The sequence below is a fragment of the Rhinopithecus bieti genome, unplaced genomic scaffold (genome assembly GCF_001698545.2).
Source record: "Rhinopithecus bieti isolate Rb0 unplaced genomic scaffold, ASM169854v2 scaffold_44159, whole genome shotgun sequence".
Classification (NCBI taxonomy): domain Eukaryota; kingdom Metazoa; phylum Chordata; class Mammalia; order Primates; family Cercopithecidae; genus Rhinopithecus; species Rhinopithecus bieti.
The window spans coordinates 1,097,692-1,124,282 of NW_016818573.1; the positions used below are offsets into that span (position 1 = coordinate 1,097,692).

Genomic DNA, 26,591 nt, shown 5'->3' on the forward strand with positions numbered 1-26,591 from the left:
GCAGTGGCCGGATCTCAGCTCACTGCAAGCTCCGCCTCCCGGGTTTACGCCATTCTCCTGCCTCAACCTCCCGAGTAGCTGGGACTACAGGCGCCCGCCACCTCGCCCGGCTAGTTTTTTTTGTATTTTTTAGTAGAGACAGGGTTTCACCGTGTTAGCCAGGATGGTCTCGATCTCCTGACCTTGTGATCCGCCTGTCTCGGCCTCCCAAAGTGCTGGGATTACAGGCTTGAGCCACCGCGCCTGGCCCAGATGTCACTCTTATTCATAGTCTTCATGTTGGCTTTTATTTGGGGCAGGAAAAAAGAAACAAGAAAAACAAACTCCCACTTAATTTTTCCCTAATTATTACTTCCAGATGAATTTATCTTCTGAATAAAGGAATGTATTGTCTCAATTTCCTGTCTTACGGGGCATTGTGTTGAGTTTCACTGTCTCCTTTCTTATGTCATTCTCCTAGCTATTTATTTTGTTTAGACATAACACTCTGAACAAACCTAAATCTGACATTTTAGAAGCAAGAATACAATTTTTGGGGGAAATTAGAGTTACTAATTTAACTGGGTCGTAGAGATATATTATTACTGTGATTTCTAAAGAACATTATGTTTTCTTTGAATTGTGCTCTTTTCAGATTTTGAGATTTTTAATAATTCACTGGAAGTGTAACATAGATGTATCAAAGGGAGCATTGCTAGAAGGGCAGCTAGAGATTTCCATAGAAGGATTACATTCTAAGCACCAAGCAAATGCTCTTCATTGTGTAACAACTAGTAAGTAGAGAAAGAAAAAATACTGATTTTCTGTCTCTTTTGTCATGGTTTATGTCGTAGCTTATTTAAAAATTTCAATTAGTCATAATCTTTTATGTTATTCCAGGATTGTTCCATAATTATAAAATGAAATGATTATGTAATAAGTATCTGGTGGTAGATTTACAAATGTATCATACAGGAAAGGTGAGTAGAATGACTCTTACCATAGATTATTTATTTTACTGGTTTAAGTTAAAATTGCTCCAAAACAATCTTATTTTCTCTTGATTTTAACCTACTTTTCACAGCAAAATTATATTACATTGAGCTTTACCTACTTTTTTTTTCCAAGTGTAAATTTTGGCGGTTGCAAAAAAAAAAAAATTATGAATAGTGCATACTTCAATAATCATGACCTGTGATTAGTTTGAAAATATCTCTTCCATTTGGCTTTCATGCTTTTATCATTTTTGCCTGTTGTCTTGAGGGAAACCTGATGCATTAAGTGGCTCTGAAACGTGAATTTTCTCAAATTTGAAGATTTAGCTTTTTTGTGGTGTGTGTGTGTGTGTGTGTGTGTGTGTGTGTGTGTGTGTGTAGGTTTATTGAAGGGTACTTTGGAATGAAGTTGTCCTTTCAGGCTTAGAGAAGTCACTTGGGCATCAAGTTGAGATTGGATAGTAAACTAGGCTTTACAAGACATTTGCTTACCTGAACAGGAATGACCTGTCTTCTCTTTGTATGTTAATATTAAACATCTTCAAGAGCAGTATGACAGGTTGGTTTGCTCTTACTCTGCATGAACTCCACTCTGGCAGGGTTCCACTACTCATGAGGGAAATGCTTGGCTACATGTCTAGGGTGATGGTTGGTCTCTGTGTGGTTGTAATAATCTAATCCAATAAACTGGCCAGGTTAGCAAGGTTGATTTAATTCAAAGCAAAGGACTTCAGCCACGATAGTTTTTGGCAAGAAACTCAATTCTGCATTTTGAGCCTAATGAACTTCTTTAGCCCACCTAGAATAGGGGGCATTTCTTTTCTCTTTATTGTTTCTGAGCTTTACGTAATTATGGTTATAATTATTTATTTATTTAGAGGTGGAGTCGCACTCTGTCGCCCAGGCTGGAGTGCAGTGGCGCAATCTGGGCTCACTGCAACCTGTGCCTCCTGGGTTCAAGCAGTTCTTCTGCCTCAGCCTCCTGAGTAGCTGAGATTACAGGCGGCTGCCACCATGCCTAGCTAATTTTTTTTTTGTATTTTTAATAGAGATGGGGGTTTCACCATGGTGGCCAGGCTGGTCTCAAACTCCTGACCTCAAGTGATCCGCCTGCCTCAGCCTCCTAAAGGGCTGGGATTACAAACATGAGCTACTGCATCCAGCCTATGTTTATATATATATATTTTTGGTAGGAAACATGGTGATACATGCTTGATAAAAAACATTACAGAGACATACATTGTGGAGAGTGAGACTTTCTACACATCTCACCCCTTGAGATGATTATTAACATTCAGTATATATTCTAGATTTTCCTTTTTTTCCCCTCTTGCCAAGGATAATCTATCTTCTAGATTTTTCTATGCATATGTTCATAGTTATTAATATCAATTTTTTAAAACTAGGACTATACTATACATATGACTGTGCTATGTACCAGTGCTTTGTGGGCAGCATTTCATGTTAGCATAAGGGATCTATTTAATTTTTTTTGTAAAAGTACATTTATTTAGTTTTAGTTTTTGTCAGTTATACACACATGGTTTTGGCTGGGTGTAGTGGCTCATGCCTATAATCCTAGCACTTTGGGAGTCTGGGGTGGGCGGATCACATGAGGTCAGGGGTTCGAGATCAGCTGTCCAACATGGGGAAGCCCTGTCTCTACTGAAAATATAAAAATTAGCAGGGTGTGGTAACACACACCTGTAATCCCAGCTACTTGGGAGGCTGAGGCATGAGAATCACTTGAACCTGGGAGGCAGAGATTGCAGTGAGCCAAGATCTCGCCACTGCACTCCAGCCTGGGTGACAGAATGAGACTCCATCTCAAACAAAACAAAGAACCCGACAGTACCCTGCTTGCTTCCCCATCTCCCCTTCCCATCTTTCTCCCTCCTAGAGGCTAATACTTTTAACTCTCTTAATTATTTAATATTTATCTTTGATCTAAGTAACATGTTTGTTTGTGTTGTTATATCCTTTTTTTTTTTTTTTTTTTTTTTTTTAATTTTCAAATAGGGTCTCACTCTGTCACCCAGGCTGGAGTTCACTGGCACAATCATAGCTCACTGTAACCTTAAATGCCTGGGCTCAAATGATCCTCCTAACTCAGCCTCCTGAGTAGCTAGGACTACAGGCATGTGTTACCATGCCTGGTTGTTATATTTTTGTATTTTTGTAGAGACGGGGTCTCTTGCTATGTTGCCCAGGCTGGTCTCAAACTCCTGGGCTCAAGCAGTCCTCTCACTTTGGCCTCCCAAAGTGCTGGGATTGCAGGTGTTAGCCACCATGCCTGGCCAAGATGTTATTTATTTATTTATTTATTTTGAGACAGGGTCTTTCTCTGTCACCCAGGCTGGACTGCAGTGGTGCAGTCACTGCTCACTACAGCCTTGACCTCCTGGGCTCAGGTGATCCTACCACGTCAGCCTCCCGAGTAGCTGGGACTACACACAAGTGCTACCATGCCTGACTAATTTTTGTTTTGTTTTGTTTTTGTGTTTTGAGACAAAGTCTCGCTTTGTCGCCAGGTTGGAATACAGTGACGTGATCTCGGCTCACTGCAACATCTGCCTCCCAGATTCAAGCGATTCTCCTTTCTCAGTCTCCCAAGTAGCTAGGACTACAGGTGTGCACCACCACGCCCAGCTAATTTTTGTATTTTTAGTAGAGACCAGGTTTCACTACGTTGGCCAGGATGGTCTCAATCTCTTGACCTCGTGATCCACCCACCTCTGCCTCCCAAAGTGCTGGGATTACACGCGTGAGTCACTGTGCCCGGCCAACTAATTTTTTTTTTTTAATGCAGATGACGTCTCCCTATGTTGCCCAGGCTGGTCTTGAAGTCCTGGACTCAAGCAATCCACCTGCCTCAGCCTCCCAAAGTGCTGGAATTATAAGCATGAGCCATTGTGCTGAGCCCTAAATTGTTATATCTTCATCTTCCTTTTTATAGGCATTTATTGATTTTCCGCCATAAAGGATGACAGCTCTCTTTAATATCTTCACCTCTACCATGTGTCTTTCTTTTAATATAATTTTCCAACCATGTAGATCAATATTTACTCGTTATTATGACCATTAAATGCAGTTTAGCCATATAGAAAACTTTGATTACTTTTCTTTATAATTTCCCTTCAGTTAATACTTATTTTAATTTGTTTTCTGTTTTTATCATCTAGTCGACTCCCAAACTTCCAGCATTTGTCTAAATCTACTCACTATATTCCAGTATATCAGATAATATATCAGTTTCATCCTCCTGAAAAACTCTTTTCCACTGTTTCCTGACCTGCTCTAATTTTGACTTGATGCCTTTTGTATCTGGTGCACAGCTGTTGTCTTGGAATCTTACCTTCATTCAGAGTGTTTCTGTAGTTTTTTCTGTTGCATTAGATTTTGTGCTTCCGGAATCCCCCTCTCTTTTTTTTTTTTCTTGGCTTATTCCTTGCTTTTTCCTTATGGATCTTTCCTGATGGATCTCAGGGTCCAGCAGCTTCCTTGGAAAGAGTGTTTGGAAGGTAAATTTCTTGAGACCTTACATCTCTGAAAACATCTTCACATATACCCTAATTGATAGTGTGGCCATATAGGATTCTAAGCCAGAATTCATTTTTCTTTCAGAATTTTGATGACATTGCAGCATTATTTTCTAACTTCAGGTGTTGCTATTGAAAATTTTAAAAATCTTTCTGATTGCTCTGTATGTGACCTGTTTTTTCTTTTTTCATCCGCTCTCTGTAAGCTTTTATTTTTATTTTTTTGAGATGGAGTTTCACTCTGTCACCCAGGGTGGAGTGTAGTGGCATGATCTCGGCTCACTGCAACCTCCGCCTCCCGGGTTCAAGTGATTCTTCTTCCTCAGCCTCTCGAGTAGCTGGGATTACAGGCATGTGCCACCATGCCCAGCTAATTTTTGTATTTTTACTAGAGTCAGGGTTTCACCAGGCTGGTCTCGAACTCCTGACCTCAAGCGATCTACCCACCTCGGCTTCCCAAAGTACTGGGATTACAAGCATGAGCCACCGTTCCTGGCCTCTCTCTAAGCTTTTAGAATCTTCTCTCTTTTTTTTTTTTTTGAGATGGAGTCTTGCTCTGTCGCCCAGGCTGGAGTGCAGTGGCCGGATCTCAGCTCACTGCAAGCTCTGCCTCCTGGGTTTACGCCATTCTCCTGCCTCGGCATCCTGAGTGGCTGGGACTACAGGCGCCCGCCACCTCACCCGGCTAGTTTTTTGTGTTTTTTAGTAGAGACGGGGTTTCACCGTGTTAGCAGGATGGTCTCGATCTCCTGACCTCGTGATCTGTCCGTCTCGGCCTCCCAAAGTGCTGGGATTACAGGCTTGAGCCACCGCGCCCAGCCTAGAATCTTCTCTTTATCTTAGTATTAATTATAGTAAATAAGGGTAGGTGCTATAACAAATAAACCCTAAAATCTCAATGACTTGGCCAGGCACGGTGGTTCATGCCTGTAATCCTAGCACTTTGGGAGGCTGAGGCAGGCGGATTGCCTGAGCTCAGGAGTTTGAGACCAGCCTGGGCAACACAGTGAAACCCCATTTCTACTAAAATACAAAAACTTAGCGGGCGTGGCGGCATGCGCCTGTAGTCCCAGCTACTCAGGAGGCTGAGGCAGGAGAATTGCTTGAACCCCGAGGCGGAGGTTGCAGTGAGTCAAGATCACACCACTGCACTCCAGCCTGGGCGACAGAGTGAGACTCTAACAAAACAACAACAACAACAACAACAAAAAACTCGGTGGCTTAACACAGAAAATGTTTGGTTTTCTTGTATCTCACAGTGAGATGAATGTGTGTATGTAGGCAAGCAGGCAAGTATCTTGTTCTATGCTATTTCTGTCTTGGGGGTGTATCCTTCTCTAGGTCCTCTAAGTTCATTCAGCTGAGGATGGGAAAAGTGAGCAAAGCTTATAAATGGAAGACTTCTATGGGGTAGGCTCAGGAATTATGTATATTACTACTGCTCATGTTCTATTGGCGAGGACTTAGTCTTTTATTTTTTATTTATTTTTTTTTGAGTCAGAGTCTTGCTCTGTCACTCAGGCTGGAGTGCAGTGGTGCGATCTCGGCTCATTGCAAGCTCTGCCTCCCGGGTTCATGCCATTCTGCTGCCTCAGACTCCTGAGTAGCTGGGACTACAGGTAGGTGCCCGCCACCGTGCCTGTGCTAATTTTTTTTTTTTTTTTTTTTTTTTGAGGACGGAGTCTGCTCTGTCGCCCAGGCTGAGTCAGTGGCTGGATCTCAGCTCACTGCAAGTCTCCGCCTTCCCGGGTCCACGCCATTCCCTGCCCTCAGGCCTCCCGAGTAGCTGGACTACAGGCGCCCCGCCATCTCGCGCCGGCTAATTTTTTGTATTTTTTAAGTGGAGACGGGGTTTTCACGTCGTTAGCCAGGATGGTCTTGGATCTCCTGACCTCGTGATCCACCTGGCTTGGCCTCCCAAAGTGCTGGGATTACAGGCTTGAGCCACCACACCTGGCCATATTTTTATGTTTTTTAAGACAGAGTCTCACTCTGTTGCTGCAGTGAAGTGGCACAATCTCAGCTCACTGCAACCTCCACCTCCCGGGTTCAAGCAATTCTCCTGCCTCAGCCTCCTTAGTAGCTAGGATTGCAGGTGTTAGCCACCACACCCAGCTAACTTTTGTATTTTTTAGAGTTTCATCACGTTGGCTAGGCTGGTCTCGAACTCCTGACCTCAGGTGATCCGCCCAGCTCAGCCTCTCAAAGTGTTGGGATTACAGGCATGAGCCACCACCTCTGGCCAACCAGGACTTAGTCTTATTGCCACAACCCTGCAATTGCAAGGAAGACTGAAAAATGTAGTTAAATAATGTGTTCAGGAAGAAGGAGAATGGGGTATTTGTTTGTGAGTACTAGCAGTCTCTGCTGTGGTCTCCATTGTCACAATGATGTGCCTGGGTGTGGGTGTGTTTTCAGATATTGTGCTCAGCACTCAGCAGGACTTTTAAATCTGGAAACCCTTGTCCTTTGGTTCTGGGAAATTTTCTCTTGTATTCTCTCTCTCTTTTTTTTTTCTTTTGAGACCGAGTCTCACTCTGTCACCCAGGCTGGAGTGCAGGGTGCGATCTCTGCTCACTACAAGCTCCACCTCCTGGGTTCACGCCATTCTCCTGCCTCAGCCTCCCGAGTAGCTGGGACTACAGGTGCCTGCCACCATGCCCGGCTAATTTTTTGTGTTTTTAGTAGAGACGGGGTTTCACCGTGTTAGCCAGGATGGTTTCTATCTTCTGACCTCGTGATCCACCCGCCTCAGCCTCCCAAAGTGCTGTAATTACAGGTGTGAGCCACCACGCCTGGCCTCTTTTTTTTTCCCCCTTTCTGGAAGTTCTATTATTTAGATATTAGATTTCCTAGACTGGTTATTTTTCCTTTTTAAAATCGTTTCTCTCCTAATTTTTATCTCTTCTACTTTCTAGGCATTATCTCATCTTTTTGAGTTTATAAAGATGTTTTTTTAAGTTTTCTCTTCTCCACCTAGTTCCTGTTTCCCTTGTATTGCTTTTCTTACTCAGTCGGGTGTCTGTTTTCATGTTGGAAGCTTTCTTCAAATATCTTAAAATTATTGATTGCTCATTTTTAAGAGAGACTTTAAAACTGATTTGAAATCGTTAGCATCACTGAAAGGTGATCTAATTGAGCTTTTAACTGGGGAACTTTCTCTTCTCTTCAATATCAATATCTTTAGGTCTTTGCTCTTGGAATGGCCAGATCTTTCAGTCTCCTACCAAGTCGGTAAAAACCAGACTTGATTCTGGGAATGAGAGAGAGAGGGGGGTGTTGGGTATCTCAGCATTCAGGGATTCTGTTCACTAACTCCACTTGTTTTTAGTACAACTTTGATTCTCATCCCAAAGATCGACACCTTGACCATTTTGAAGTATCTTTTCCCCAGTCCATGCAAAAGTTAGGGAGGAGCCAATCCCTTGAATGCTGAGTGGAGGAGGGAATCTAAAGGTTTATTTAGGCCGGGCGCGGTGGCTCACACCTGTAATCCCAGCACTTTGGGAGGCCGAGGCGGGTGCATCACAAGGTCAGGAGATCGAGACCATCGTGGCTAACACGGTGAAACCCCGTCTCTACTAAAAATACAAAAAATTAGCCGGGCGCGGTGGTGGGCGCCTGTGGTCTCAGCTACTTGGGAGGCTGAGGCAGCAGAATGGCGTGGGCCTAGGAGGCGGAGCTTGCAGTGAGCTGAGATCCTGCCACTGCACTCCAGCCTGGGCGACAGAGCGAGACTCTGTCTCAAAAAAAAAAAGAAAAGATTTATTTAAATTCATTTTTCAACTGACTCTTATTAATTTATCTTCTACCTCACTCATACATTCAGAGGTTCCGATACTGCCATGCCTGAGTCTTTCCCTAAACACTTTCCTACTAGTCGTTCTGCTTTGCAGTTTCTAGTTTTTTTTTTTTTTTTTTTTGAGATAGAGTCTCACTCTGTCACCCAGGGTGGGGGTGCAGTGGTGTGATATCAGCTCACTTCAACTTCTGCTTCCCGGGTTCAAGAGATTCTCCTGCCTCAGCCTCCTGAGTAGCTGGGACTATAGGCGTGTGCCACCATGCCCGGCTAGATTTTGTATTTTTAGTAGAGACGGTTTCACCGTGTCGCCCAGGCTGGTGTCGAACTCCTAACCTCAGGTGATCCACCTGCCTTGGTCTCCCAAAGTGCTAAGATTACAGGCATGAGCCACTGCACTTGGCCTGTAGTGTCTAGATTTTTATTACAATCATGTTTGTCTCTTGTTTTCTATCCTTGTGGGTTGATGCCCTTAAAAATCTCTTCTCTTTTCTATTATTTTATTGAGGTTTCAGGAGGGAATGAAAATAAATTGTGTGTGTGTTCAATCAGCCACCTGCCTGGAACTGTGCAGTGGTATCTTTTAAGTTTGGTTTGAAATCTCTGATCTCTAGGGCTGCTGTAACAAAGTACCAAAAACTGGATAGCTTGAAACAAAATATATTTTCTCAGTTCTGGAGGCTAGAAGTCCAAAATCAAGGTCTTAGTAGGGTTAGTTCCTTCTGGAGGCTCAGAAATCTGTTCCATGCCTCTCTCCTAGCTTCTGGTGGTTGCTGACAATCCTTGGTATTTCTTAGATTGTAGATGTATCACTCCCTGCCTTCACATGACATTCTCCTCTGTATTTCTCTATTTCTTCACTTGGCCTTCTTACAAAGACACCAGTAATTGGATTCAGGACCACCCTAATCCAGTATGACCTTGTCTTAACTTGATTGCATCTATTTCCAAATAAAGTCATAGACACTGGGGCTACTACTTAAAACTATCTTTTGGGGGACATAGTTCAACCCACAACAAACTAGCAAATTTGATATCTGAGATGATTCATCTGTCAGAAGCTGAGAGATGACTAGTTTTTTTCCATCAGTAATTATTGAAGGCTTTAACAAATATGATTTTCATGATGTTTCCCAAAATGTATGCCACAGAATATTTATATGAGTTATAAGAAAGGAGTTATGTAGTCATTTAAATTTGGGAACTGTTAGTTAAAATGAATTTTTAAACTGTAGGTCTATTCAGGACCTCTCATATACCAGTGTGGACTGTGAAACATACTGTTTGGGAAATGCTACATACAGTTAACCTCCTTCCCTTTTTTTTTTTCTCAAGACAGAGTCTCGCTCTGTTACCCAGGCTGGAGTGCAGTAGCACGGTCTCGGCTCACTGCAACCTCCACCTCCCAGGTTCAAGTGATTTTCGTGCTTCTGCCCCCGACCCTGGCCCCCACCGGCCCCACTAGCTGGGATTACAGATGCCCACCACCACGCCCAGCTAATTATGGGTGAGGAGTGCTTCCACCTGCTCCACATCCTATCCAGCCCTCAATTTTCAGTTATACTTCCAATGCTTTTATATAAAAGCGATAAAATTCTATCCTCCAGATACAAAGATGACAGTAGAGACTTATCTATAAAATACGTATTTTAAAGCAAGCATTCCCCCAAATCCCCTCTATAGAACAGGAGATTATCTTTTTAAAACAATGTAAACAAAATTTTTTTCTGAAATGGGGCCTTGCTCTGTGTTGCCCAGGCTGGAGTGCAGTGGTGCCATCACAGCTCACTACAACCTTTGTTTCCCGCTGAGCTGATCCTCCCACCTCAGCCTCCTGAATAGCTGGACTACAGGTGTGTGCCACCACGACCAGCTAATTTTTTTATTTTTTTGTAGAGATGGGGTTTTGTGATATTACCCAGGCTGGTCTTGAATTCCTGAGCTCAAAAGATCTACCCACCTCAGCCTCCCAAAGTGCTGGGATTACAGGTGTGAACCACCATGCCTGGCCAAAAGATGGTCTTTATAAAGGGGAGGGTGGGGGATGGGGGTGGGTGCAGGCATGATGGCTCACGCCTGTAATCCCAGCACTTTGGGAGGCCGAGACAGGTGGATTGCTTGAGGTCAGGAGTTCGAGACCAGCCTGGCCAACATAGTGAAACTTCATGTCTACTAAAAATATGAAAATTAGTCGGGCATGGTGGCACATGCCTATAGTCCCAGCTACTCAGGAGGCTGAGGCAGGAGAATCGCATGAACCTGGAAGGCAGAGGTTGCAGTGAGCCGAGATTGCACCACTTCACTCCAGCCTGGGCGACAGAGAGACTCTCTCAATTGAAAAAAAAAAACAAAACACAAAAGACTATCTTTTGTTAAATGTTCTAGCTGCTTGGACTTAGGCCTTTGGAAGTGTGTATCATTTATCCAGAATCACTTAAAATCTGGAAATCTAGAGCATTACTATCCAATAAAACTTTTCGTGATGATGGAAATGTTCTCTATCTCCTGTTTAGCAGACTAGCCATTAGCTGTGTGTGGCTATGGAGCACTTGAAATGTGGCTAATGTGACTGAGGAACTAAATTTTTTTTTTTTTGAGACAGAGTTTTGCTCTGGTTGCCCAGGCTGGAGTGCAATGGCACGATCTCAGCTCACTGCAACCTCTGCCTCCTGGGTTCAAGCGATTCTCCTGCCTCAGTCTCTGAAGTAACCAGGATTACAGGTGTCCGCCACCATGCCCAGCTAATTTTTGTTGTTTTTAATAGAGACAGGATTTCACCATGTTGGCCAGGCTGGTCTCAAACTCCTGACCTCAGGTGATCCACCCACCTTGGCCTCCCAAAGTGCTGGGATTACAGGTGTGAGCCACCATACCTGGCTGGAACTAAATTTCTAATTTAATTTAGCTAAATGTAAATAGCCACATGTTTCTGGCTACTGAACTGGACAGCAGTTTACAGAATGATGTTGCCTCTCACTCTAGTTCCATGATTCTCAACCTTTTTTCCCTGCTTGAAAGATGCACATTTTCTGAGGGATAGATATATTTCTATTGGATCCTATGGCAATGATTCTTAGATTCTGAACTATGAGGTCACGTTTCTCTGGGGAAGGGCATATTCAGTTTGAAAATAAAAAGCCTCTAGGTAGTTCTGATCTTTTTGTCCCCTTCTTGGTGCCTGCTTCCTTATTCACTGTCTGCCCTGAAGAATTATTGCTCTAAAATTTCTAATATTTATAGTTAGAACTCTAGGTAAGAGAATTCTTACCTGATAGCCTGGTATTTTCTATTTAAGGGTAAAATTGGTTAAAAGAAGAGCCAAAGTTTTAATTGAATCTTATATTAGGATATGAGTTATTGACATGATACATTCTGATTACTAGCTGCAATTTTCAGTCTTCGCATAATCTTTTTCTGTCAAGTAGAGTATCATCCAAAGAGGCAGTCCTGATGTTGATTGTGGGTGGATGTTGAATATAGGTGAAAAGACTTGCTATTTGGTTATCTCTAAGAAGGTATTTTTCTCCAAAACAGTCATTGGACCATTATAGTATTTCTTCGATGTTTCCATTTTTACCAAACTTATTAGTAGTGGTCACTTTTCAAATGTTCTGTGTCTATAAGCAGTTTTTTAGACTCCCATTTGATTCTTTCAGTAGAATACATTTACTTATTTGTGATATTTCTTTGTTTCTTACAGTTGCTTCTGCAGGAAGCCTTTTTGGTGGCATGGTCCTCAAGAAGTTCCTAAAAGGTAAAGAATTACCTAACTTCCATGAGTCTGACTTTCTTCCCAACAATTAATTTGATATTTTCTGAAACAAATTTATATTGAAAGAAAGAGTTGACAGATTTATAAATAAAAATACAGGACACCCACTTAAACTTGAATTTCAGATAAATAATTTTTTAACATAATTATGTCTCATGCAGTACTTTATCCTACATTTTATCTGGCTTCTTTACTAAAAGATGATCTATTAATATAAAACTGTATAGAATTGACAAAATACCTAGATCACTGTAGCTTTTCTGTATACTCTCTCTACAACTTCAGAGAAAATTTTCCCAGATGTAAAATAAAATTTTAGTAGATATTTGTTTCTATCTACTTCAAAGAAAGAATGTGTGGAGAATGCTTTTATTATAAATGGTTGACTAGCAGTAATAATGTTTTCCACATTATATGCCAAAGTTGGTATGGTTTAGGAATTTTTGCTGACCTTAGTTTTAAGAATTTATTTATTTATTTATTTATTGAGATGGAGTCTCACTCTGTCACCCATGCTGTAGTGCAGTGGTGCGATCTTGGCTTACTGCAACCTCTGCCTCCTGGGTTCAAGCAATTCTCCTGACTCAGCCTCCTGAGTAGTCCTGGGACTATAGGTGTATGCCACCATGCCCGGCTAATTTTTTGTATTTTAGTAGAGACGGGGTATCACTGTGTTCATCACTGTGTTGCCCAGGCTGATCTCGAACTCCTGAGCTCAGGCAATCCGCCTGCCTCAGCCTCCCAAAATGCTGGAATACAGGTGTGAGGCACCGTGCCTGGCAGAGTTTCTTTGTATTATTTTTTTGACTTAAGAATACTCTGCAAGCCGAAGGCCATGACATTTATTTTAAGGAGGCCAAAATGATCTTAGAACTCTAATGCTTTCATTTTTATTTCTTATGGTTGTTTGCTTCATAAGTATTACCCATTGGCCTATTTTTTCCTAATGAATTGTTAATTTACGGGTTTTACAGAATAATTTTTTTTTTTTTTTTTGAGACGGAGTCTCGCTCTGTCGCCCGGGCTGGAGTGCAGTGGCCAGATCTCAGCTCACTGCAAGCTCCGCCTCCCGGGTTTACGCCATTCTCCTGCCTCAGCCTCCGGAGTAGCTGGGACTACAGGCGCCCGCCACCTCGCCCGGCTAGTTTTTTTGGTATTTTAGTAGAGACGGGGTTTCACCGTGTTAGCCAGGATGGTCTCGATCTCTTGACCTCGTGATCCGCCCGCCTTGGCCTCCCAAAGTGCTGGGATTACAGGCTTGAGCCACCGCGCCTGGCCAGAATAATTTTTTAAAACAAACTTTCCCAGACTAAATCTGGAATATTAGTAGATTTTTAAAAGTTTGCATCTGTCCTTGCTTTCAGAAAATATACTGTGGCCAGGCCCAGTGGCTCATGCCTGTAATCCCAGCACTTTGGGAGGCCAAGGCAGGCGAATCACCTAGGTCAGGAGTTCAAGACTGGTCAATGTGATGAAACCTCATCTCTACTAAAAATACAAAAATTAGCCAGGCATGGTGGTGCACGCCTATCTATAGTCCTAGCTACTTGATGGGGCTGAGGCAGAAGAATCACTTGAACCCAGGAGGTAGAGGCTGCAGTGAGTCAAGATCATGCCATTGCACTCCAGGGTGACAGAGTAAGAGTCTGTCTCAAAAAAAAAAAAAGGAAAAGAAAAGAAAAGAAAACATACTGTGTATTAAAATGGCAACAACTGGCCAGGCATAGTGGCTCATGCCTGTAATCCCAGCACTTTAGGAGGCCAAGGCAGGCGGATTGCTTGATCCAGTAGAACTTTTTGGAGTTCAAGACCAGCCTAGCACCATCACGAGACTCCCTTTCTACAAAAAAAAAAAAAAAAAATTAGCCAGACATGGTGGTGCACAGCTATAGAGTCCTGTAGTCCCAGCTACTTAGGAGACTGAGGCGGGAAGATTGCTTGAGCCTGGGAGGTCAAGGCTGTAGTAAGCCGTGATCACACACCACTGTACTCCAGCCTGGGAGACAGCAAGACTTGGTCACAAACAAAAAAATGGGAGCAACCAAAAAGCTACATTGGAAAGGTATAATGTTATAAAATAAATGTTTATGAAATGTATTACCATTTTTTAATGACAACTTTTCTTCGTGCTTTGTAAAATGCAAATCAATTAAAATTTAAATTTATACCCAAATTTATAAGCAACTCAATTATTATTATTTTAATTATTATTTATTTTTTTTTTTTTTTGAGACGAGTCTCGCTCGTGTCGCAAAGCTGGAGTGGGCAGTGGCCGGTCTCCAGCTCACTGCAAGCCTCCGCCCTCCCGGGGTTTATGCCATTCCTCCTGCCTCAAGCCTCCGATAAGTCTGGGGATACAGGCCGCCCGCCACCTCGCCCGGCTAGTTTTTTGTACTTTTTAGTAGAGCGGGGTTTCACCGTGTTAGCAGGATGGTCTCGATCTCACTGACCCTCGTGATCCGCCGTCTCGCCTCTCGGCACCAACTGGGATTACAGGCTTGAGCCACCGCGCCCGGCCATAAACCCATTTTATTGTCTATCATGTTATACAAAAATCTAGAAACAATCGATTTGTATAGAAAAAAATGATAGGGCGGGTGCGGTGTCTCATTCCTGTAATCTCAGCACTTTGGGAGGCTGAGGCGGGCGGATCACGAGGTCAGGAGATCGAGACCATCCTGGCGAACACAGTGAAACCCCATCTCTACTAAAAATACAAAAAATTAGCCGGGCGTGGTGGCGGGCGCCTGTAGCCCTAGCTACTTGGGAGGCTGAGGCAGGAGAATGGCATAAACCCGGGAGGTGGAGCTTGCAGTGAGCCAAGATAGTGCCACTGCACTCCAGCCTGGGCGACAGAGCAAGAGACTCCGTCTCAAAAAGAAAGAAAGAAAGAAAAAAAAAGTAAATGAGTGTGCAAAACATAGAATTTAAATTTGGTATTTTTTCTCCATGATATTAGGATGATAATCCTTTCAAAGCACATGTCTAGTTTCATAGTAGGATGTGTTCACTGGAAAGCCATAAAACTATGGCTTTCAGTGTCTGTCTGCTCTACTGGCTCTTGACAAAACTTTTGAGGTCTTCAAGAAAAGTAATGTACGCCTGGTGCTCTGGGGCTGTGCTGAGCTCCACCAACTCATCTGCAAAAGTGTTGTCCACCCCTTGGTCCGCAAGGAAATCCATCAGGTGGTCATATAAGGCCCAGTCCAGGGAATCTGTTTTGAGTGTATAATTAGTATCCTTACATTCAAACTCACCAGTGGACTGAAAGCTAACTTCCCTGATAGAGAAGATGTCGCTCAGCCTCCTCTTGTCCAACCTCATCAGGACCTTCTTGCCATCATTCTTTATAACTTCAACCACGAAATGGGGAGTTGATGTCAATTCAGGTTCTTCAACCTGCCCTTGGGAGGGTTCCTCCTCATCATCAAATGTTGGTGGGATGCTGTTGTTAATGTTGAAAGTGACAGTGATTTTTTTCCCCCTGGCAACTTTCCGCACTAATCTAGCATCTGTCCCATTCAGTTCCGGCTCCCAAACTCCAGACATCTTAGGAAGGGTTTTATGCTTCTGTATTTTCCTTTCCTCCTTAATTTCATCACTCAGGAAATCAGTAAAAGCTTTGTCTCCTTCGCACGCCGCACCCCCAGCCGCAGGCTCAGTGCCCGCGAGGCGGCAGGAGGCCGGGCCGCCGAACCCATGCAAACTGAGCAGCCCAAAGGGCCGGGCGCACAGCGGGCGCGGGCTGCAGGAGCTCCCGGAAAGGCGCGGCAGGCGCAGGCGGTGTGGAGGCCAGCGGCGCAGAAGCCCAGCACATGGGGCACGCAGCGCCGCAGTGACAGCATGGTGGAAAGGACCGCGAACACGTGCGGATGCAAAGGACAACCCAGGGCTAGGCGCCCAAAGTACCCTTTTCTTTTCTTTTCTTTTTTTTTTTTTGAGACGGAGTCTCGCTTTGTCGCCTAGGCTGGAGAGCAGTGGCTAGATCGTGGCTCACTGCAATCTTCCGCCTCCTGGGTTAAAGCGATTCTCCTGTCTTAACCTCCTGAGTAGCTGGGATTATAGGTGCGCACCACCACACCCAGCTAATTTTTGCATTTTTAGTAGAGACAGGGTTTCACCATGTTGGTCAGGCTGGCCTCGAACTCCTGATCTCGTGATCCGCCCGCCTCTGCCTTCCAAAGTGCTGGGATTATAGGCGTGAGCCACCGCGTCCGGCCAGTATCTTTCTTTATCTTGGTCATATCAAAGAAAAACTATTTTTACAACTCAGTTGCAAGATGAATACTCTAAAGACAGAAAATATATAGGAAACAATTCTACCTTTCGAAACTTCTTTTCTGAAGTAATTTTTAATTGAAGGATGGAGACAGGCCAGGTGAAGTGTCCCACACCTATAATGCCAGCGCTTTGGGAGGACAAGATGGAAGGATCGCTTGAGCCCAGTAGTTAGAGACTAGCCTGGGCAATATATTGAGACCCCCGTCTCTACAAAAAATAAAAAAATTAGCCATGCGTGGTGGCGCATACCTGTAGTCCCAGCTACTCAGGTGGCTGAGGCAGAATTGTTTGTACCCAGGCATTTGAGGTTGCAGTGAGCTATGATCACGCCACTGTGCTCCAGCCTGGGTGACAAAGTAAGACTGTTTCTAAAATAAAAAATAATGAGGACTTAAAAATGTTTGCTTGCTAAATGAAGTGATCAGAGGTATTCCCCTTTTCCTTTGTAAATTGTCTTGGCCCTCTGAATCTACCTTCCAACTGTCTGTATCCTTGGATATTTAACAGACTTCTGCTTTTGCTCTGTGACCCTAATTTTGTTTAGGTTCTACCTGGTGTGAGTACGTTAATTTTTTTTTTGAACGCATTTAAAAACTAATTGTGGAAGAAAAGTAAACAAAAAAAATGAGATTTTTAAACATTATTATTATTATTTTGTAGAGATGAGGTCTCACTATGTTGCCCAGGCTGGTCCTGAACTCCTGGGCTCAAGTAGTCCTCCCACCTCGGCCTTCCAAAATGCTGGGATTACAGGCATGAGCCACTGCACCTGTCCTGTTACTATTTTTGAGACAGAGCCTTGCTCTGTCACCCAGCTGGGGTGCAGTGGTGTGATCATGGCTCACTGCAACCCCAAGCTCCTGGGCTTGAGCTATCCTCCAGCCTCAGCCTCTTGAGTAGCTAGGGTCACATGTGCACACCTCCATGCCCAGTTACTTTTTAAATTTTTTTCTAAAGATGGGATCTCACTTTGTTGCCCTGACTGGTCTCAAACTCCTGACTGGTCTCAAGCTCTCATGCAATAGCCTCCCAAAACACTGGGATTACAAGTGTGAGCCACCCTGCCCAGCTAAGATTTTTATTTTAGCTCCAGAACATTCTGTATTTGGTAAGAATGTTCTCCCTTTAGTATTAATCACAATGATGATTTATTGAGCATTTACTATGCATTAGGCCTTGTGCTCGACTTAAAGACGGTTATAGTAGTGAACAAGATAGATTTGGTTTCTCCCTTTATGCCCCTAGTGAAGATATCTTAATTACTCTATTCTATTGCCTCCTTAAGCTTATGCCTAGAAGAAAGGGAACATCAGCTATTGTCCTGAAGAGTTTGCTCTGATTCTGAGACTTTTGGGAGATCTGAATCCAAGTTCAAGAATCATGGGCTGACTGCCTTCAAAACATCTAGATTATTTATAAGTTTTTCCTTACTCTTCATTTTTGAATTACTGTCTTTGGGTTGATGCAGAGAAGGGAAATATCATTCCTAGTGGCCCTGCTCCAGTTAATATCTGTGAAATTGCTTTGAAAGATGTGAAAATCGGCCAGGCACGGTGGCTCATGCCTGTAATCCCAGCGCTTTGGGAGACCAAGGCGGGAGGATCACGAGGTCAGGAGTTTAAGACCAGCCTGGTCAACATAGTGAAACCCCGTCTCTACTAAAAATACAAAAAAAAATTAGCTGGGGGTGGTGGTGGATACCTGTAATCCCAGCTACTTGGGAGGCTGAGGCAGGAGAATCGCTTGAACCCAGGAGGTGAAGGTTGTAGTGAGCTGAGATCATGCCACTGCACTCCAGCTCCGGCGACAGTGCAAGACTCCGTCTCCAAAAAAAAAAAAAGAAAAGAAAAGAAGTTAAAATCTGGTCAGGCACGGTGGCTCTGACTAAAATCCCAGCACTGTGGGAGGCTGAGGTAGGCAGATTGCTTGAGCCTTGGGCAACATGGTGAAACCCCATCTCTACAAAAAAAAAAAAAATCAGCCAGGCATGTGAAAATCAGCTGAGCATGCCTGCAGTCCCAGCTACTGAGGGCTGAGGCAGGAGATCCATTTGAGCCCAGGAGGTCAAGTCTGCAGTGAGCTGTGATTGCACCACTGCACTACAGCCTTGGTGACAGAGTGAGATCTTGTCTCAAAAGAAAAAAAAAAACTATATAAATAAAAGGGAATATATTATTAGCACTAGGGAAGGAGATAGGAGCATTCCCTGCAAAATAAACCTGCACTTAATATGCTTGTACAAGGAGTGGTCAGATCATATATAAGGCTATTCGTTTGACTAATATTTGTGAAAATGCTTTGAGAAAAGTGAAAAGCCATGTAACTACAAGGGAATAGTTTTATTATCATTGTTACTCTTAGGGAGTGGGTATTGAGTTGAGTATCATTTATGGAATAACCGCATATTCATTATGCCGGTACTATAAACTCTAGACAATTTTTGTCATGGTGACTTAGTTTTAATTGAACTGTTATTTTTAAAACTCAAAGCAATTTCATTTAATCCTTATTGTGATAAATTGTGAGTAGCTAACTCTTTGTACAAAGAGGAAGTACTGCACATCAAGTACACAATTAAAATTGAATCATTTGCTCATGGTCAATCACATTTAGTAGCCAACTGCAGCCTAAGTCTTCTCTCCAGCTGTTAGGGCTCTTAATATTAACCTCTACTCAATAATGCTACTTACTCTTTTTGTTTGTTTGTTTTTGAGACGAAGTCTCACTCTTGTCACCCAGGCTGGAGTGCAGTGGCGGGATCTTGGCTCACTGTAACCTCTGCCTCCTAGGTTCAAGAAATTCTCCTGCCTCAGCCTCCGAAGTAGCTGGGATTACAAGCGCCTGCCACCATAGCCAGCTAATTTTTATATTTTTAGTAGAGTTGGGGTTTCACCATGTTGGCCAGGCTTGTCTCGAACCCCTAACCTCAGGTGATCTGCCTGCCTCAGCCTCCCAAAGTGCTGGGATTACAGGCGTGAGCCACCATGCCTGGCCTAGTTATTCTTACTAATTAGTAACAAAAATTACTCAGTGAACCTCACAAAGGAAATTGGTGAAGACTAAGACAGGAATCCCTTAGCTCCCTGGTTTATGCACTATTAATTATGCCTTTTTTACTATTATTATTTAGAGATTCTGACACTATTAAACTAGTAGCAAGCTACTTTAAATTGCTCCATTTACTGATCTTTCACTGTTTAATTAGCTTCATCAGGGAGTCTCTGGCAGCTGGATTCATTACTCATCAGTTTTCTAGATGCTAAAAAATTATATATTTATACAAAATTAATATATCTCTGAATTCAGTTTATGTTGTTGTCTTCATTATTTGGCTAATTTCTCTCAGTGTCTAAAACAAGTGGTCTGATCCCTCTTCAGGGGAGCTGAACTGTTGAAGAACTATCAGCTTCAGTTTCCTTTACTCTTCAGTCTGTTCTACCAGGGTTGTATCCAGGTACTTTTTTCTCTGGATCTGGAATACTTTAGATCAATTCCTGTACAAAATAGGCTCATATTTCTGGGTATTTTATTTATGCTGGATTAACAAACAATGGCCATTGTAATCTCCCTACTCACCTACTTCTCTACTGGTTTATTTTCTCTTTTTTCCCCTTGTTTCTCTAGTCCTTAACTATTTATACTTTTATTCAGTAAACTTTTATTGAAACATCTACCTTGCCACAAAGAAGTCACAGGAAATAGAGGCAGCTTTGCAAATAAAATGCAGTGTGATTAGTACTGTAATGGAGGTGTAAGTTCAAAGAGCTTCTCTCATAACCCAGAGGATATTCCCCAAAGTTCAGTCCCTAAGGTGCCTTTCTTCCCTTCATTATTCTGCATCATTATTCTACATTCAATTCAGACAGCTTTTCTATTTTTTTTTTTTTTTTTTTTGAGACGGAGTCTGGCTCTGTTGCCCAGGCTGGAGTGCAGTGGCCGGATCTCAGCTCACTGCAAGCTCCACCTCCCAGGTTTACGCCATTCTCCTGCCTCAGCCTCCGGAGTAGCTGGGACTACAGGCGCCCGCCACCTCGTCCGGCTAGTTTTTTGTATTTTTAGTAGAGACGGGGTTTCACCGTGTTAGCCAGGATGGTCTTGATCTCCTGACCTCGTGATCCGCGCGTCTCGGCCTCCCAAAGTGCTGGGATTACAGGCTTGAGCCACCGCGCCTGGCCCTTACTTTTAAGACTTTAACTAACATTAACTATGCTGATGAGACTTATTTTTCCCCCTCTTGATCACTGACACATCTCCTAAACTCCAAAGGAATAGCTTTGAATGTCAATTAGGCTGTTCCATTTGAGAGTTCCTCTGAAATATCATGTGTAACATGTCTAAAATAGGGTTCATTTTCTTGAAATGAACTTACTGTATAATGTCTGCATTCCTTTCAGTGATATTGACATACTTATAATTCTCCAGGGTTAAAAATCTTGGTTTCTATGGTGGGGGAGGGGTTTCTCCTTTTTTGTTTCCTCATTATGTAATTGATTTTTTGTTAATTCTGCCTTTATAATATGTAATTCTTATTAATTTAAACATAGCTTACATTCTTCCTTTTAATGATTATTTATTATTATATTAGGTCTGAGTACCTCAGGCCAGATTTAAGGCCTTCTCTCAAGAGGATAGGCCCCTCTACTTTGAAGAATAATGCCCATTAAGATAGATAAGTTCTTAATGTGTTTAAAAAATTGTCACTGTGTCATACTAAATGTGTACTACTAGTCTGCGTTGAATACTTATCCACGTAGGTATAATTCCATTTATATATTCATTTATGTGTATACTTATCCATTTATATAGAACTGTTTCTATCATAAATGTCTGTCAGTGAAACATGATTGTTTCAGTGTGTCCTACTTGCTCAGGTCTGCTTCCTATCATGTCCTTATTCAAGTGAGGGAAGGAAAGTGGATGGAGGAATATGAAAAAAATCCATGTTTATAGATCTCTATTTTGCTACTGTTTCCTCTTTCTTCTATTCATATGATTTTATTTTATCTTTTAAAATAGTTCCTTATTTCCATGTTTATTGACATAACTTAGCTCTTTATACAGTATTGCCAGTTATTTTAAAAGATGTGCAAGTGTTTTTCCCAAATACAATTTACAGCCTTCTTTTTCCTTCATAAGACTAGATAAGAATACCTGTCCTTGGCCAGGCACGGTGGCTCACGCCTGTAATCCCAGCACTTTGGGAGGCTGAGGCGGGTGGATCTCGAGGTCAGGAGATCGAGACCATCCTGGCTAACATGGTGAAACCCTGTCTCTACTAAAACTACAGAAAAATTAGTCGGGCATGGTGGCAGGTGCCTGTGGTCCCAGCTACTCAGGAGGCTGAGGCAGGAGAATGGTGTGAACCTGGGAGGTAGAGCTTGCAGTGAGCTGAGATTGCGCCACTGCACTCCAGCCTGGGCAACAGAGTGAGACTCTGTCTCAAAAAAAAAAAAAAAGAATACCAGTCCTTGTAAACAGGGAGGACTGCTTTGCTGTTGATATATGGCTACATGGCTATGATAGTTCAGTTTTTGCCTCTTCCCTATACACCACCCTTTTGGTGTCAGGGAGACTTTTTTGTTGTTCATTGCTTTGTTTTTTGGAGACAGGGTCTTGCTCTGTTTCCCAGGCTGAAGTGCAGTGGCATGACCACAGCTCACTGCAGCCTTGACCTCTTGGGCTCAAGGGATCCTCCCACTTACAGCCTTCTGAGTAACTGGGACCACAGGTGTGTACCACCATGCCCAGCTAATTATTTTATTTTTTGTAGAGATGAGATCTCGCCATGTTGCCAAAGCTGGTTTTAAACTCCTGGGCTCAAGCGATCCTCCCACCTCGGCCTCTCAAAGTGTAAGGATTACAATTGTGAGCCACAATGCCCTGTTTGTTTTCAAGTTCACTTTTGTCCTCTTTGTTAATTTGTTGGGAAAGAAAGTGAGGAGTGGTGCTTTTCATGGGTTAGAGAGATTGACAGGTCCAGGCTTGCTCAACATTGAGTAAGAAACTCACAATGGTGAACTCTTGAATGTCTGACATAATCACGTTTTTTTTTTTTTAAGTCTGAGATTCTTGTATTCAAGAATAAAAATCTATTATAATTTTATATCTTACGAAATCAACAACTCTAAGGCTCAGAATTTATCTAACACTTTTCCCCCTGGGAGCTCATTTTGTAGACATGCTCTTATTCTTGAGGAGCAGTCAGACATAAGGGTTATCGTCATCTCTGTTTCAGAGATAAGGAAACTGAGACTTACCTCAGCCTCATATACTAAGAAAGGAAACGTTTGTAGACTCATAGATTGCTGGTTATCCATTAAACTGTGAGAGACTACACTTAATTTTAAGCTTTTGATACATTCTAAACAAACTCTTGTTGCCAAATTTACCTAACACTTGGTAAGATTTTATAAAGGTTGGTTGAAGATCAAGATATGCTAAAACAAATAGATTTTTGTCTTTTTTTGCTTCCTTAGTATTTCTTTACTCTTTTCTTTGTTACATTTATCTAATTGCACTTCACTATTGAGAACATGTTCATGATTTGATGTGACAGAAGGGGATGGAAAGGACAGAAGTGGTTTTTTTTTTTTTTTTTTTTGAGACAGTCTCGCTCTGTTGCCCAGCCTGGAGTGCAGTGGTGTCATCTTGGCTCACTGCAAGCTCCGCCTCCCGAGTTCATGCCATTCTCCTACCTTAGCCTCCCAAGTAGCTGGGACTACAGGTGCCCACCACCACACCCAGCTAATTTTTTTTTTTTTTTTTGTATTTTTAGTAGAGACAGAGTTTCACCAGAGAGAGCCAGGATGGTCTCGATCTCCTGACCTCGTGATCCGCCCGCCCCGGCCTCCCAAAGTGCTGGGATTACAGGCGTGAGCCACTGCACCCAGCTGACAGAAGTGGTTTTTACCAACCCTGACATAATCCTTTTCCTTTTCAACTTGGATAGATTAAGCAGGAGGAAAAGGATAGCTCTTATTATTAGAGATCCTGGGAGCTGGCTCATGCTGTGGCTGAGTGGTACATAACTGCTTTTATTCAGCAGCCCATGAGAGCTAACCTGCCTTGTACCTAGCTGGCTTAAAATGCTTGAACTTTTACAATTCCTCATTGAGTAATCAGCTGGGCACTTATTGTTCCAACTCTGTCCTTCTGGGTTACCACACATATTTAGTCTTCTCAGCTGGGGACACAAGGAGAGTTGTCTCCCTGTAGTGGTATAGTGGAATTTGGCTGGAATGGGAAGAGGGGATATTGTGTTTTTTCTGGAGTAGACTTTATGGCCACTGACTTTATGGCTACATTCTGAAAAATGGACAGATGACATCACATACAAAAATTACCTCAAAAGGGATCAAAGAACTAAAACTATAAAACTGTTAGAAAAGAAAGAAAGGTTTAAATCTTCATGACCTTGGATTAGGCAATGATTTTTTGGGTATGACATTTAAAGCACAAGTAACCAAAGGATAAGTAGAGAAATTGGACTTAATCAGTATTAAAAACTCTTATGCTTCAAAAGATGATATTAAGAAAGTGAAAAGATCAATTATACCTAAAAAAAAAAAAAAGCTGGAAAATAAAGGTCTCTAGTTCCAAAACTTAGAAAAAAAAAAAAAAGGTGAGCCGGGCGCGGTGGCTCAAGCCTGTAATCCCAGCACTTTGGGAGGCCGAGACGGGCGGATCACGAGGTCTGGAGATCGAGACCATCCTGGCTAACACAGTGAAACCCCGTCTCTACTAAAAAATACAAAAAACTAGCCGGGCGTGGTGGCGGGCGCCTGTAGTCCCAGCTACTCAGGAGGCTGAGGCAGGAGAATGGCGTAAACCCGGGAGGCGGAGCTTGCAGTGAGCTGAGATCCGGCCACTGCACTCCAGCCTGGGCGACAGAGCGAGACTCCGCCTCAAAAAAAAAAAAAAAAAAAGTGAAAAAATAATCCACAGATAAGAAAAGTCTAGTATCCAGTGTACATAAAGAACTTATACAACAACAATTAAAGGACAAATAGCAAAATTCATATGGTAAAGCCCCAGCCCCCAAAGTGATAGTATTTGGAGATGGGGCCTTTGGGAGGTAAGTGGGGTTAGATTAGATCATGAGGGTTGGGCCTTCATGAGATTAGTGGTTTTATAAGAAGAGGAAGGGAGAGAGAGATTATTCTCTTTTTCCCTCTCCCTCCCTTGTATCCACTGAGGAAAGGCCGTGTGAGCACACAATGAGAAGGCAGCTATCTAAAAGCCAGGAAGACAGCCCTCATCAGGAACCAAATCAACTGATCTTGGACTTCCCAGTCTTCAGAATTGTGAGAAATAAATTTCTCTTTGTTTAAGCTACCTAGTGTATGGCAGAGTTGGGTAGTTGTGACAATTGCAGCAGAAAGTATATGGCTCATAACATGAAAAATATTTACTAGCTGACCCTTTACCAAAAAAGTTTGCCCCCCCCGATCTATGCCAGTGAAAGCTGTATCTGAAACTGAGCACTTCAATAATCAACCAGCATTTACTGAGCATCTTCCGTGCTGTTAGTCAGGTTCAGTGGAACCATTGTATGATCTAGATAAGACTTGGGTGAAATAGGAAACACGACATTATATGTAGCAGCATTATGTGTGACATAATAAAAACTTAAGTTGTACCAAATATACATTTAGAAAATAAGACAGGCTGGGCGCAGTGGCTCACGCCTGTAATCCCAGCACTTTAGGAGGCCAAGGTGGGAGGATCACCTGAGGTCAGGAGTTTGAGACCAGCCTGACCAACATGGAGGAACCCTGTCTCTACTAAAAATACAAAAAATTAGCTGGGTGTGGTGGTGCATGCCTGTAATCCCAGCTACTTGGGAGGCTGAGGCAGGAGAATGGCTTGAACCCGGGAGGCGGAGGTTGTAGTGAGCCAAGATCGCACCACTGTACTCCAGCCTGGTGACAGAGTAAGACTCTGTCTCAAAAAAAAAAAAAAAAAGATTAGCTGGGTGTTGTGGCAGGCATCCGTAACCCCACCTACTTAGGGAGCTGAGGCAGGAGAATCGCTTGAACCCAGGAGGTGGAGGTTGCAGAGAGCCGAGATCGCACCACAGCACTCCAGCCTGGGCAAGACTGTCTCGGGGAAAAAAAAAGAGGCTGAGAAATTTAGAGGAACAGCAGCATATGACTGTAACATTTAGAACCATCCTGGTTAGCCACTTACTAGCTTTGTCATGGGCAAGTTACATAACCTCCTTGTGCCTCAGTTTTCTCATTTGTGAAGAGGGAATAATAACACTGGGTTGTTAGGAAGACTAAAATGAGAAAATTTATTTTAAGTAATTCCTGTAGTGCCTGGAACATAGAGGGTACTGAAGGCTTCTGTTTATGTTTTTGACTGCTTCATCTCCCTTCCCCATATCTTCAGCCTCAATCTGTCCCCTAAGCATCAAATCCATTCTCCATACAGCAATCAGAGTAATTAAAAAATATAAAAGTAGATTGCATCATTCCCCTTCTTAAAACTCAATACTTAGCATTGAAACTGAAAAATCTACACCTCATCATAAACTGCAAGACTGAATGATCTGGCTCATTTCTGCCTCTCCAAACATTATATATAAAACTTATTTCCTCAACTCACTTGTACTCCAGCCACATTGGACTAGTTTCTGTTCCTTGACACACACAAAGCCCTTTCTCTTCTTTGAGGCTTTGTACTTGTTCCCTTTACTTGGGATATTTCTCCCCTAGTTTTTTGTGTGACTGGTTGGTCTACTTCTATATTTCAGCTTAAATATCCTCTCTTCCGGGAGGCCTTCCGTGACAACCCTACCTAAGTAGTTAACCTCATTACTAGGCTTATTTCTTTTATAGCACCTATCATATTCTTCAGGAATTTTTTTTGTGGGGGAGGGTGTATTTGTTTGTTTATTCTTTCCTAATTAGAATGTAAGCTCCAGCCGGGCCCAGTGGCTCATGCCGGTAATCTCAGCACTTTGGAAGGTCGAGGCGGGTGAACAGCCTGAGGTCAGGAGTTGGAGACCAGGCTGGTCAACATGGTGAAACCCTGTCTTTACTAAAAATTAGCCAGGCGAGGTGGTGGGCGCCTGTGATCCCAGCTATTCGGGAGGCTGAGGCAGAAGAATCGCTTGAACCTGGGAGGTAGAGGTTGCACTGAGCCAAGATTCGCCACTGCACTCCAGTTTGGGTGACAGAGTGAGACTCCATCTCAAAAAAAAAAAAAAAAAAAAAAAAAAA

The 26,591-nt window shown here is 42.8% G+C and overlaps 1 protein-coding gene and 2 pseudogenes across 18 annotated transcripts in view; 1 reads left to right on the top strand and 2 right to left on the bottom strand.

Moving 5' to 3' along the window:
* Positions 1 to 26,591, top strand: part of LOC108518691 (CAAX prenyl protease 2) — a 106,967-nt gene that overhangs the window by 3,786 nt on the left and 76,590 nt on the right. For 10 of the 18 annotated variants that reach the window (XM_017857285.1, XM_017857273.1, XM_017857287.1 and 7 more), the window contains exons 2-3: positions 635 to 773; positions 12,013 to 12,066. In XM_017857285.1, coding sequence (XP_017712774.1) covers positions 635 to 773; positions 12,013 to 12,066 — 193 coding nt within the window. Of the gene's footprint in view, positions 1 to 634; positions 774 to 9,647; positions 9,820 to 12,012; positions 12,067 to 26,591 lie in introns of those variants that run through there. The other 8 variants (XM_017857278.1, XM_017857289.1, XM_017857284.1 and 5 more) reach the window with 3 other exon arrangements.
* LOC108518694 (complement component 1 Q subcomponent-binding protein, mitochondrial pseudogene) lies at positions 14,997 to 15,984 on the bottom strand (annotated as a pseudogene).
* LOC108518599 (ferritin light chain pseudogene) overlaps positions 22,531 to 26,591 on the bottom strand; it is a 9,126-nt pseudogene continuing 5,065 nt past the window's right edge.